The sequence below is a fragment of the Neovison vison genome, chromosome 6 (genome assembly GCF_020171115.1).
Source record: "Neovison vison isolate M4711 chromosome 6, ASM_NN_V1, whole genome shotgun sequence".
Classification (NCBI taxonomy): Eukaryota; Metazoa; Chordata; class Mammalia; order Carnivora; family Mustelidae; genus Neogale; species Neogale vison.
The window spans coordinates 45,797,101-45,811,688 of NC_058096.1; the positions used below are offsets into that span (position 1 = coordinate 45,797,101).

A 14,588-nucleotide genomic window follows, 5' to 3' on the forward strand; every position below is an offset into this window, starting at 1 on the left:
ATTTAATACTTAATAGTACATTTAAATAAAATACCTAGATAACATCTGTCTAGGTTGAGGCATTTAATCCCTCAAAGAGCAATATTTGACTAATGAAAAACTGCAGCTGAAAACGTTTCTCCTTCCTAGAAGTATGAATATGATTTTTAAAATGTATCTCTCTGTAACCTGTCATAAAGTTAATTATCACTAATTATGGATTTAGCAGTGTACTCCTCTCCTCTTATAAAAGGGGGAAAGGATCTCTTTGTGAGAATAAGGAAGTACAGCACCGTATTTTTTTCTCTTTGTTATTACTGTTTCTCTTTGGTATCTATTTAGAGCTTCAATATATGCCTTCCACTCAGGTTCCTTACACAGACTATGTTCTCTTTTCTGGTTGTAAAACAAGATTATAGAGAGATAAACACAGTAAAAGGGTGTTAACAATTGAACTGCAATCCTACCTATTATCTACTTTGCTATAGCAGTGAAGTAGTCCACATTTACTTCAAGGTGGCATTGTTTTCATCTTATAAAAATCTACTGTAATATTACAATGTTCCATGTAAATTTTCATGTGCTGGCATGCTTACAAGTAATAGTGTTATAGAATGCTCAGCTCTCAATGAGGGATTGTTTGTGGTTGATTGCATTACATACGTCATCTATCTATTTGCTGAAAGAATATGGTGTTCAGCAAAACTACCTGCTGAGCAACATAATAAGATTTTTGTACAAAGTACAAATTACTAATTATTGTATTTTATTTTTCTATGATTTCCTAAGAGGCATTACCAGGGTCTTACAGATGGAGTAAGCCTGTTTATTAAAATACCTATTAGCAAATAAAAGTAACAGTTCTGGTGGTTAAATCTGTGACTTTTTTGTACTGTTGTATTAATGAATATTAAATATAATTCATTTTTAATCTCTTAAATCTAGATGCTCTTTAGATATATAATTCTGGATGCAAAATAATAGCTGTAATTTTTCAAAATAATTAACATCATTAGTGTCAAGGCATAAAATCACATAAATCACTATAAATGGATACACATTTTTGTAGTGATTTAATACTGACAAACTATTTTGTGAGCTTAAATAAATTAAATTGTTCATTGCAGAGGTAATACTGTACATAAATTGCAAATGACCAAAAAACATACAAAAAGTCCAACTACTCATGGCTTTACGCCTCAGCACTCATTCCAAAAATGTGCAATAAATTATGAATTAGGGATTTTCTATATTCTTTTAAAAGCTGCTGGTAAGAAAACACATAAAAAGTGCCTCAGTTAATCAGAATAGTGTTGTTGTCATCATTTTAGACTTAACTCTTTTATAATTCTTCTACTACATTTCTTAAAGCTGGTTATAAAATACCTGAAGTTTCCTTCTCTTATACAGGTATTTTAAGTAGCCTCAGAAAATTACATGCCATTTTTAAATCTTCTCACCCTTATAATAAAATGAAGACAGCCAAACTAACTTATTAAATCAAGTAGAGTAATTTTTATGCTGAGCTTTTCAGTACTCAAAAGCAGTTTCAGTTCACAAAGTACCAAAACGCAGATTCAACCATATGAAATATTTGTTTTTAAACTTTTACATATTCTTAAAACTAGCATTTTCTATGTTATTGAGTACACTGTGGGTTTCACTATTTCATCTCTAATGATAAGCCATCACACCAACTACACTTATCTAAGATAACAATTTACTTATCTATTTTTTTGTCAAAGAATTATGTATCTGCCTAAATTTACTGAAAAGTTGGATATCCAATCTCCCCATCAGATTTCCAGTTTTCACCAAATGTTTTGTACTAAGCAATAATAGAAAACCTAAGGGCAGAAAATACTAACTCCAAACAGGAAAAAATAAGTCTGCACAACAACATTTTCTGAAACGTAAGATTTCTACTTAACTCTAAGAAGAAAAAAAAAGTCATATTCAGGCTACAAGGAAATTAGCTTCCATTTCTCATCAAAATGAATCACAAATGCCCGACACAAAGAAAATAAATCAATACTTCCCTGAAAATGGATTTACAGTCAGAAGTTAATGAACCAGAATATTTAGGAATTGGGTCAAATCCTATCCATATAATAAAAATTTCAGGATAAAGGAAAACAGGAACTTGTTTACTGAACACCTACTATGTGCCAAACAATATACTTTTTAAATCTATTCAATCCTCAAAACTACCAAATGAGATAGTGTATTTTTGAAAGTGAGGAAGCTAAAGCATGGAGAAGTGTTAAATGGCTTAAGGCCACACAGTTAGGAAGAATATATCCATATTCCCAATTTTTTTTAAGGACATTGTAAACATTTTGGAATATAGAACTATTGGGTTTTTGTTAGTTTTAGCCTTTCAAGAGTCACTTACCCAGAACCATACTCTTTTTCATCGTAAAACAACCGCTGTTACAAATTTGGAAACACAACAACAAAAACATCCCCCTATAATCATCCACATAAACACTCCCCTCATTAATTTTATATAATTCTTGTAGTCTTTTTTCACCGTCCTAGTCCGCTTAATAGGTAAAATTAATTAATGGGCCAAAGATCAGGCAGGGTGGTAAAAACATAACCCTAGCTAGTGTGTGTCTGTTTGGTGGGGGTGTGTGTGGGGGGGGTGGTGTCCCATACTCCCGGCCAAAAAGGAAACTGTGGATGAAAATTCAAGAGGAAGGGTTTCATCCATGAAAACCACTTATTGGTGTGGGTGGTGGGAAGGGTGAGGCTAGGTAGGTTGAAAGATTATTCCAAATGTAGTCTGTCCCTTGGAAAATGTTATAAAAATGTGGAAAAATAAGTAAATCTAAATATTTTCAACTGGAGTATCACTGCTACTATAAAATCCCAGTGCAATTTTAAAAGGTAGTTAACGTTGAGCATTCAGACTATTCTTCTCCTAACCACCCACGGATTTGATTCTGGTGACAGTAATCTCATCACCGATTACGGCTAGTGTAAATCTCTTTAGGCGATCACACAGCTAAGAAGCCAGGGTACAGGCATACTTCCTCTGCCAAGTCACGCTTCCGACTTTTCACACCAGTGTAATCTCCACTCCCCACCCACAGTAACAGTTTTCAGGGCTCCAGGGTCTGTGGCCCGTAAGACCCCGGAAAGCCCCCGTGCGAGGGGCAGCGGGGAAACTGGCGCACGCGTCTCCAGCTGTGTTCTTCGGCCGTTGCCACCACGCTCTGCGCGTGCCCGGTAAAAACGCAGAGGTTCTTCCTCGCCCACCCCAGCGTGCAGGAATTGCAGATGTTTTCCTGCGAGTCTGAGAAGGACGTGGGCGGAAAGAAGCGCACGCAGCAAACGCGACGCCAAGCATTTCCCAGCAGGCTGTGCGCACGCCTACAACTCCCATCATGCTCCACTCGGACGCCGCTTCTCTTCGCAAGAAGGCGGCCGTTCACCCCGCCACTTGTCTTCACACCTTTAATACTCCTCTGTGTGCCTCTGACGTTCTCCGGAGCTCGGAGCTCTCCAATCCTGTAAACAAGAGCACCAAGGCTACACTCAGAAGTTCAAGGAGGCGTGGCTTAGGGACCGGAAGCACGTCCGGTTGCCAAGGGAACCCCACGCGCCTAGGCGCCGGCCCAGCCACGGATGCTCCAGCTGAGGCATAGGCAGTGGATTCACCCAACTTGTAAAAGCAGCATTGCTCAGGAGCAGGAATTCTTACAGAGGCGGCATAGAGACGAAGGCTGAGAGACGCCCGATATTTATCCCACAAACGGATACGAGCGAGTGGTCCTTTCCTGTTCTCTTCAGCCCCTGGGTCCGCAGGATTGACTTCAAAAACCAGGTATCTTCCCGCTCCCTCCGCCCTTGTTTTGTAGCCAGTGCCACCGCCACCGGCACCGCTCCTGTCGCGTTTTGGAATTGCACTTTGCTCTTTACTGTTTTTCACTCCGTACCGTTTCTAAAGAGGTGGAAGAGGACAGAGGATTTGTGCGGTTAGTACTAGGGATCTCAGAAGGCTCATGGTTTGGGCGAATTTGTTCGGTTTTATCACTGCCCAGATTCGTGTTTTTATTTAGTGTGTGGGAAATGTTTGAAATTTCATCAAGAACAAACAGAATAAAAATGTTTGAAGTACTGAATATGTGCTATAATTCACTCTAGGAACTTTTTTTTTTTTTTTTTTAAGTTTACGCAGTACCATTCATGGTGTGTTTCTTTGCCCTGCCACTGTCTGCGGCTTACTACCTTCCAAGCTCTTTACTGTGGATAACATCCTAATTCTTCAAGACTTTTCTGGCAACAAGTAATCCTTTAGAAAGCAGTTTCTCAGATAACAACCAGGAGAATTTGATTGGCTGGTGCGCAGTAAAACAGTAAGATAAGAAAAAATTAAGGATAGAGCAGAGCCAGATTGAACCCTAAAATCTGCACGTGGACTTCGTTCTGAAAGCCAGCAGTTCTCTGTAGTAACTGTACATCAGAAATACTTGTAGTTTTTTAAAAATACTGATGCCCTAATCCCATCACCAGAAATACTAATTCAATAGTTGATTCCAGTGTGCAGCCAAAGTTGCAAATCATGGCTTTAGGCATAGGGAGCTACATAAAACTTTATCTCCCATTGTGCGCGTAGGGCATGGTGAACAAATGTTGAGTGGCTTAAATTGTTATCTTTCCTCCTTTCATACATGGGAAAAGTAAAAAGTTACAGAAATGTATGATTACTAAGAAATAGAAACATATATGTATAAGGCTATAATTAACATCTTTTAGAGCAATTGACTTCTAAAGTGTATGTCCCAAAATATTTTATTAACAAGCATTAGTTTTAATAATCCATGAAAAAGGGCTGGAAAATCACAATCCAGTGTTCTTTGGAAAGTGAATATTCAAGTATCAAGTGTTTGACAGTGCTTTCTAGTGGATGCCCAGAGGATGATGATGTGAGAAGTGGTCATTTTTTAAAAAATTTGTTCAAAATTGTATGGAAAATGGAAAACAAGATTTTTTTTTTTAAAGTTAACATATAATGTATTATTTGCTTCAGGAGTAAGATATTATCTTCTTATCAATATGTTCAGTACAATAAATAGCAAAGTGAGGATAGCAAATTTACTTTTGAACTAAAGTAGTCTGTGTAATAAGTTATTTCATGGTTTAGAAGGCTAACGTATTGTTGATTCTACAAATGTTCCTTAAGCTGAGATTTAAAGGAATGGATTGAGTGAGATTTGAGTCTCTAACACAAGGAGAAAAGTGGTACAAATGGAGAACCTGAAATCGGACCCATCCCTTAGATAAGGCAAGTGTGAATCTCTCATAGGCCCCATGCTCTTGTGGTGCACTGTGCCTGCCCTTTTCTGCACATCATTGAAATTTGGTTTTGAAATTTCTATCAGTATGCTCCCCCAAGGGGTCTTAGCAAAAATCCATGATGCAGCTTCCTTTTGATGCGTTGTCTTGGAAACCTCATCATTTAAGTTGCTGCAGCTTCACATCCTTCAAGGTATGGGCCTTGCTTAGGATAGTGTGAGGTAAAAAATACTGAAGGAGTTGTGGGATGACAGGCTTCTGGAACTTTAGATGGAGAGGAGAATAAATCAATCAAATTAGATGAATATTTAGAGAACTTTGAAAATGGTGGTTAGGAGAGTAATGGGAAATATTTGGGATGTAGGCAGATTGTAGTCATTGCTGTAGCAGTCCCTGCACCAGTTGAGGGCTGGCAACAAGTATATCTCTCTTCTCCCATGATAATGTTTTGGGGAGTGATGGACCCAAGAGGAACCCCTTTAGAAAGTTTCATTTGGAAAGTTCATAGCAGGCTATGAGCAAGCGATATTTGTAGCAATATAGTATATATTAAAGTAAATATATCTGTTAGTATTTGTTTCACTTGATAGAAAATGCAACTTAAACCAGATATAATCAAGCAAACAAACAAATCAGTGAATTTAATAGTTATTGCTTCAGATTATTGCATAGTACTACAATGGGGTTGGCTTCAGAAGATGTATTTAGCTCAAATAGTGTAACCAAAATCTTAGTTTTTCTCATTTCTGATCTGCCTTCTATTTTCTGAACTTTAGCATTAGGCTGTACATGGACTCCTTTGCCCATACATTGTTCTGGATTTCTAGAAAGGCTGCAGATACTTTCAAGATCACAAGTGGCAGACTCCATATTATACTGAGTTTAACAATATTTTTATCCTAAATATTATAATTTATCAGAAGACATATACAGCTATTTCAAGGGCATTGTTCTTTGTGTTGCCTAGGGATGGATATAAGCTGCCAATCTGCAGTTCAGATAAGGTCCTTTGTGCTAATCAGCTTAAACTTTGTTTAGTAAATACAATGCTACATTGACATGGCTTTTCTGATTGTGTCTTTAAATTATTAAATTTTTTTTATGCTCATGCTTATATTTTCCAGACCTAAGTTGCCTGTGATTGATATATCTTTACTTTCTAATTTGTAGCTGGTTTGTAAATATTTGAATCACAATATGGGATTGCTAGACAGACTTTCAGGCTTGCTTGGCCTAAAGAAGAAGGAGGTTCATGTTTTGTGCCTTGGGCTGGATAATAGTGGCAAAACAACAATCATTAACAAACTTAAACCTTCAAATGTAAGTATCTTTGTTAGATGCTTTATGTATTTTCTGTTAGAGAAAGTTAACATGCAGAATTATTTTTGCATGTTATTGCAGTAATTATTGCCATCATTATTCATATAGTCATATTTTGAAATCCTATTAACTTGTAGTACCTTAAAGTAATAAATGTCAATCAGACATAATTTACAGTGTATTTTATGCAGATATATAGGTGAGTCTTGATTATTTAATCTAGAATATTTTCCAAATGCCTTTTTTTCTTAAAAAATCCTAACAAATTTGTGAAATTCGCTTTTAGGTAGCATTGCTTTCTTTTTGGCTCCCTCTTTACAAGAGAAACAAAACAAAGGGAATGGTGAATCATTTTTATGGGTTCAGTGGATAATTAGCAGCTTCCCAGGAGTGTGGTATGCATATCAGTGATAATATGCAGAATGACTTTAAGTCATTTAAGTAATAAGTATATGAACATGTAATTTTAATAATTGAAAAATAAATAAAGCTAGCACATTCAACACATGGTACATAGAAGATGGATTTTTGCTACCTAAAAAGAAAACCCTTATAACAGTAGACTAAATAAGATAGAACCTTCTTTTTCTAATCTAAGTAAGTCCAGAGGAGGTCTTCCAGGGCTGGTAGTGCATCTATGTAGTCAGTCATGAGACATCTAGGCATCTTCTATCTTCCTTTCCTGCTGTTCTAAGTGCCCGTTTTCATCTTCAAGATCTCCACATGGTCACCTTGGTTACCTGTATTCTAAATCTCATGGAGGAAAAAAGAACCAAGGCAAAAGAAGAGGCCCACTTGCTAAATAAGCCTTCTTTAAAGAACTTACCCAGAAGCACCAAGTAATGATTCCTAACTTCTGTCTCATTGGCTACCCTTATCTGTAAATGAAGCTGGATTTTTTTTTTTTTAAAGCAGGTCATACTGCTGCTTCCAAAAATAATAGGGGTCTTATAACTATGGAAGAAGAGGAGGATGGTTATTGGATAGACAACTAACATTTACAGTTGTAAATACACTTATTTAGGCAAAAGCCATTAGTGAATTAATGAAAAATGTAGAGTGAAAAAATAATATAAACTACATACAGATAGGGCAGAAACTAAGAAGCTGATACTGTTAATGAGTAAATGGCTAGAGAATGGGAAATAATTGCTCCTAAATATGGTAGTTGCCTCCAAACAGTGTTTTGGGTTGGGCAGAATAAGCAACCTTACTACTCCATTTTCTTTTGCAGTAGCTACAGTTTTACCTTTGGAGATTGCTCTGAAATACAAAAACACCATTCTTTCTTTCTTTTTTTTTTTTTCCTGGTCATTATTCCCTTCTACATAGAGGAGTTTACCACATAAGAATAGCTAACTGCTGGTGTATTTTCAGATGGGAGTTAGTGTGAGGTGGTCAGGATAAGAAACCAAAAATGGATTTGGAAGGCAATTTAGGTGTTTTAAGGAGTTCCTCAGCTGAATTGGGAGTCAGCTGAGGTATACATGCTGAAGTCAGGCAAAGATAAAAAATATCAGCTTTATTTAATTTTGGAGGGCAAGGGTTAGGTCTGTTTAGAGGACTTGCTAACACTCTATTGTATTGAGATTGACCTCCCAAAACTTTGGGGTTTCCTCCTTGGGGAAAGATCCTACTCTTCTAGAGTCATTTCTTGGCTAAGATTAGATGAGAGTGCATGCTTGTGATAGGCATATGGCACTCAAATGAGAGAGTAGAGAGAGGCAGAACCAAGAATGCTCAGTTTTATCCCACAAACTGAACAAAGGAATAATTCTCTACCCATGGAGAGGAATAAATTGAAGGAGGTGAGTTAGAGAAATATCATTTAATGAAGTTTTTTCTATATGTGAAATAGGGGGAAAAGGTTAAAAAAGCCCACATACATTAGAAATCTGTCTCCTGATCTAGGTGATTACAAGAAATTTATCAGTTCTTAAGAGGGAGATAAAGCATCCTACACAGTTGAATGGGGTCCAGAATTGAACTTAAGAGAACAGTGAGTATATGTTAAAAGTAGAACCATACCCAGTTGTGCTTTGGTCCGTAATCAGTACTGTAGATCAGCTGTGAGCAGATCAGGCTGGGTTAATGCTTAAGAATCTCAGTGACTGGTGACCTGAACTTCTGTAGGTGAACCTATTAGCAGTAAGCAAGAGTATAAGGAAGTATTTTTAGGTTAAGGGCCTATTCTATCAGAGGGGTTTGCATTTTTCTCTACATTAAGGAATTGCCTCAAAAGTTAAAAAAAAAAAATTTAACTAGTCTTGGGTGGCTATGGGTTAAGTGTCTTGATGCTTGATTTCAGCTCAGGTCATGATCTCAGGGTCCTGGGATTGAGCCCTCTGTCGGGCTCTGAGCTCTTGAGACACAGAGTCTGCTCCAGATTCTCTCCCTTTCCCTCTGCCCCTCCCCCCCCATCTCTACACTTGATCTTAGCCAAAAGGCTGAGAAGCGATCTCTCTCTCTATCTCTATCTTGCTCAAATAAATAAATAAAATCTTTTAAAAAAATTACTCTCAAATAGGTAGAATATAACGGAAACCGGAGCCACCATTAATAGCCACAAAATGGTGCTGTGGTGGCTCAGTCAGTTAAGCATCTGACTCTTGTTTGTTTTTGGCTCAGGTCATGATCTCTCAGGGTTGTGGAATTGAGCTCCATATCAGGCTGTGTGCCGAGCGTGGATCCTGCTTGGGATTTCCTCTCTCCTTCTCCCACCCCCTCACTTTTCCTTCTCTTAAAAATAATATATAGCCACAAAATGGACCAGTTCCCCAATGTCTGCTGTACTCAAATTGGCAGAAATAACATTCAAAAAACAACATAGAAATTACAGTCTCTTTCCATCATCCCTAATAGTATAGTGATTTTCCAAGACATGGTTATTCCCATAGGAATAATCTTGGATATGAATGGGAATACCTTTCTTCTCTGAACAAGGATATACTTTTAAAGACACTTGCTCTTATTTTTTAACCTACTTAGGGATTTTTTTTTTCATAATTTCTTTTGTCATTTCTAGGGATTTGGGGCAGAAAGAGGAAATACCATGTACTCTGTCTGTGATCTTAAAATACTCTAATACCCCATTTCAGACTGGCCTTGTGACCTCTTAACCCTGTCTAATGCACCACATTAGTTAGGGAGAGCCTGCAGGAAAACCTGGGTGCACAGCCAATAAATAAGGCTTTTTAAATTAATCTTCCAATGCTTTCCAACATCCCTGCTTCTCTGTTATCTCTGGTAAATTATGGAACTAGCCTAGACTTGCTATAGGGCTATTTTAAGGGGAACACCTATTTTCTGATACCACTTTCTGAGACTTAATCTTTAGTCAATTATCCTTTAGATCCTGAGAGCACAGTTAAGTTGCTTTGCGTTTTTTTTTTTCTGTTTTGTTTTGTTTTTGTTTTTAATTTGGTGTTGATAGCCAAAAGACCACTTGAAATAGAATTTCTTAAAGACCTCAAAACTTCTATCACACAGGTATAGATAAAACACTTGTTTCCTCCATGTATCTGAATTGAAGAAATCTCTTGTGAACTTACATCCACTATTAGAAACATAATTTTTAATGAATTAAGTTAATTACAGAAATCTACAATGCAAAAAAAATCACATAACTCATTTTATAGTTGTGTCTCTTATTTTTTGTGGGTAAAATCAATTTCTAGATAACTAGATACTTCTGGACACAAACTGGCTTTAGGCTATCTTAATGCTTATTTATTGTCAATGTATTGAGGTTGCTGGTGTTTTCTAAACTGATGAGAGGGTGGGGAGGCATTTTAACTTGATGACTCAAGAATCTGGTCTTAAGTGTGTTTTCTTAGAAATGTACCCTATAAGTACCTTTTTTCCACAATTTGCATTATCTCCCTTTGCCAGCATAAATCCTGTCATACTACCACATCATCCAGATTTATGTTCTCTCCCTCTCCCTATCTTCCTGCTGATGTATACTCTCTCTCTCTATCCTTAAAAGAAAAAAAAAAAAGTGATGGGAAGAAAGTTGATTAATTTTATCCTTGTTAAGTAGAACAGCAAGTTAAAAGAGAAGCTCTGGGAAACAAAAAAAGTCTGTGAAGAAGTTGGGTGATTGTGGGGAGGCTAGACAAGTGTTCTAATTACTGTTCAGTGAAGATAGGGCTACTATTTTGAGGTATATTTTCTGAGATTTCTTTAAACATTTAATTTCCTCACTTTTTTTTTTTTTTTTTTAGATTTTATTTATTTATGTATCAGAGAGAGAGGGCGAGAGAGCAAGCACAGGCAGACAGAGTGGCAGGCAGAGGCAGAGGGAGAAGCAGGCTCTCTGCAGAGCAAGGAGCCCGATGCGGGACTCGATCCCAGGACGCTGGGATCATGACCTGAGCCGAAGGCAGCTGCTTAACCAACTGAGCCACCCAGGCGTCCCTCCTCACTTTTTTATTACTAGTATTTTTTGCTAATAGTAATAACTGGTGATTTTTTGCTAATAGTAATAACTGGTGATTTTTTCACAATTGTGATCAAAATCAAAAGTCAAAACAGTGAAGTATTTTGGGACAACAAAAGTTAGGAAACTATTCCAAAGTTTTTGTGCAGTGAAGAAACCGTAAGGACTGAGGCAGGACTCTGAATGGCAGGAAATAAATTCTAACATAAACAGAATGATATTTTTGGAAGAATAAGGCAGCTCACAGGATGGAAAGAAAAGCTGAATAAACAAGCTTTAGAAAGGCAAAACCAGGCATCTCCAGAGAGGCCTTTTCACTACTACATTACTTCTAAGGTGGTTAAGTTCCAGTGACTTTTCAGCTGCTGTCTTTTCATTTGAATTTTAAATTTCCAGAAGTGGACTACCAAATTGAACATAATGGTTTGGAGCAACAATTTACCCTCTACTCCTGTTTTCACACAAATGCAACATAATGAATTAAAGGTTTTTTTGTTTTTTGTTTTTCTTTTAAAGTTGTACTGTGGCTGTATAGAGAAAATTGGAAAAGACTGAAGTCAATGACAGTATACTTCTGGTATTTGTTTAGTATTTGCTGAGTACGTCCAGTGGACCAGACACTGTGTTGAGTATATTGCATTCAGTAACTCATTTAATTATCATGATAACTTTAAAAGTTAAAGATAATAATAAATTTCACATTTGAGAAAACTAAGGTTTGGAGAAGTTGAGTAGCTAAGTCTAAGGAAGCACATTAATGATTAGGAGTAATTAGAAGGTTTTTGTAGTAAATCAAAGCAAGAAATGATAAGGGCCTGAACTAAGTTAGTGAGATAGGACCAACTTGAGAATGTTTATATAAAAAAAATTGTAAGAAAAGGAGGAGTCAAGAGTGACTCATAGGTTAACAGAAAGTAGATGGTGTTTTTTATTCAAAAGGAGGAATAGTTTTGATGGTGGAAGTGTTAGGAGGTGTTTGATGTCTTGTCAGTTTAAGGTGTTTTAATTGCCTGTGGGACTTGCTAACAGATCTCCTGGTGTACTCTTGCCGCCTTGTAATCTCTTCTCCATACAGAATTCCCCACCATGGCCTTCAAGGCTCCACAGCTCTTTGTAACATATAGCTGTCTGCCTTACTCAGGACATTTTAGACATACAGGCCTTATACTTTGCCTGAGTGGCAAGTTCCTGCTTGCATTAGGGTCATTGTACTGGCTAATTCCTTTGACTGGAATGTTCTTTACCAAGATCTTGTCATAACTTTTCTCCTTTTTCATATTCACTCTTGGGTCAGATATGACCTCCTCAGAGAGACTTTTTCTCACAGCATCCTTTGCCCATTCCCCATACCAACCCTCCTCCCCCACCGCCTCCCATCCCCAATTCACCTTTCACTGCACTGTCTGAAATCATGTTCACTTGTAGTTTACTTGGTTACTGTTGTTTACTTTCTCTAGATAATAAGCTCCATGAAAGCAGGGACCATGTAGATTTACCATCTAGACATGAGAACAGTCCACAGTATATATATATATAAACTATATATATATATATGTGAACTCAGAATGACTCATGAATCCACAATACAGCTATGGGAACTTGCAGCAAGCCACAAAATGTGAATTAAGATATAAACATTTCATAATTAGTAAACCTTGAGCTTCTGTAAAGAATTCACACACAGTGATCCCACTGCAAAAATTATAGTTTTGTTTAATTGTCATCTCCTCAGTGACAAATTTTAGAATTGGAAACCTGGATGCTTTTTTTAGCCCAAGGAAAAATTCATCTTTTGTAGTTGCAGATTTCTCAATTTATCTTTTCTCTTGAAGGCTCAATCACAAGATATAGTTCCAACCATAGGATTCAACATAGAGAAATTCAAATCATCCAGGTAATTCACTTTATTATACTTGTGACTAAGAGGTTGTGGGTGAAAAGTGATATTATTAGATCTACCTAGTCATTCTTTCTACTCTTAGAAAAAGTAATTTGTTTCAGAAGTCCATAGATGGTAAATTATTTGTACCACTACCTCTGGATTATTCTTTAGAATTTAGACTTTAGACAAACTCTGATAATCTCACTAGCAAGGAAAGCATCTTTTTTTTATGTGTTATTCATTACAAAATCATATTTATATTACAAAATTTGTTTTCTGGGACTCATACTTGAAAATTGGCTCAAGTTGAATATTGTATATTCAAGGGTGGTTTCTTTGAAAACAATTTAAAATTTTAAGTAAAAGTGATACCTTATTTTAGTATCTTATAATGTAGTCATGGTTTGTTTTGTTTCAGTGTTTGGTTTTGTTTTTTGTTTTTTGTTTTTTTCTGTAGTTTGTCTTTTACAGTGTTTGACATGTCAGGTCAAGGAAGATACAGAAATCTCTGGGAACACTATTATAAGTAAGTATGTTTATAAGTGTTGGTTAATTAAGTGAATGTATTTTAATAAAAATGATTAACAAATTCAAAGGATTACATGGGCTAGGTTGCACTATTTATTTTTCATATAATTTAAGCACATTTTCTAAAGAAAAAGTGAAAATGTTTTCTAATGAAAAAGTATAATCATAGTTCATATTGTTTCTCAGATTCTTCAGGCCATTCATGACCTTGCATCTTTGCATATACTTTTCTCTCTGTTTTTAATACCCTGTTCTATTTTGTTGCAGTTTAAAGTAATATAGTAATGCTTTAAGGTTAACTCAGAAGTCACCTCCTCTGTGAAATTCCACCATTTTGCCCGGTTACTCTGTTCCCAGTGTCCACACAGTATTTTACCATACTATTTATGTCTTCAAGTCGTGTACCATAGCTACCTCTCTAACCAGGGTGTGAACTGCTCAAGAGCAGGCATTATTTCTTATTCAGGTTATTTCTTCAAGGTCAAGTATGATGCCAGACATATAGATCAGTAAGTATTTATTAAACAAATTTAGTTAAAATAACAGTAGTAACTAACAGTTGATCCATTTGTTCTAAAAGCAGTTCTAAACAAGATATTTTTCAGCATATGCTAATAAAGTGCTCACTAGTTACTTCAGATTAAGAATGGTCAAGTTCCTTGTACCCAGATTATTTTGCCCTCTCAGGATTTGTGTGTGGTAGTAAAACAAATACGTTAACTGTCCATATTGCAAGGACTCTTCATGTAAAAGCAATGTAACTTACTTTTGGAGTCTGAAACTTAAAACCAGTATCCCTTGACTAACTGTCATTAGGAATTCTTTCCTTGGAATGGTTATGAGATGACTGTCAAGTCATAATTTAATTTTTATTGAATAGTTCTTTCCTGCTAATGTGGGAACAAACCTTGTGTTTCCTCAGCCAAAGGAGATTTTTTACAGATATTCTTTTCAATGAGTGATTTAATAGATTGAAATCATGTTTAAATTGTACAGATCTAAAGGACCTCTGAGATACAGAGAAAAGAGTTCTTCAGATTTGAGAGTCAGTTTGGTAAAGGAAAAGTGGCATGTTTTTGGTACCTTACATTAAATCTCTGGGGAAAATGTGAATTGTTTGGGGGGGGGTTGGAT

General features: G+C 36.4%; 1 protein-coding gene across 3 annotated transcripts in view; it reads left to right on the forward strand.

The window, feature by feature from the left end:
* Positions 1–3,395: 3,395 nt before the first annotated feature.
* The window catches only part of ARL6 (ADP ribosylation factor like GTPase 6), a 42,739-nt gene continuing 31,546 nt past the window's right edge, over positions 3,396–14,588 (forward strand). For 2 of the 3 annotated variants that reach the window (XM_044251186.1, XM_044251188.1), the window contains exons 1-4: positions 3,396–3,811; positions 6,454–6,603; positions 12,877–12,938; positions 13,384–13,452. In XM_044251186.1, coding sequence (XP_044107121.1) covers positions 6,481–6,603; positions 12,877–12,938; positions 13,384–13,452 — 254 coding nt within the window. In that variant the 5' untranslated portion in view covers positions 3,396–3,811; positions 6,454–6,480. Of the gene's footprint in view, positions 3,812–5,170; positions 5,273–6,453; positions 6,604–12,876; positions 12,939–13,383; positions 13,453–14,588 lie in introns of all 3 variants that reach the window. The other variant, XM_044251187.1, reaches the window with a different exon arrangement.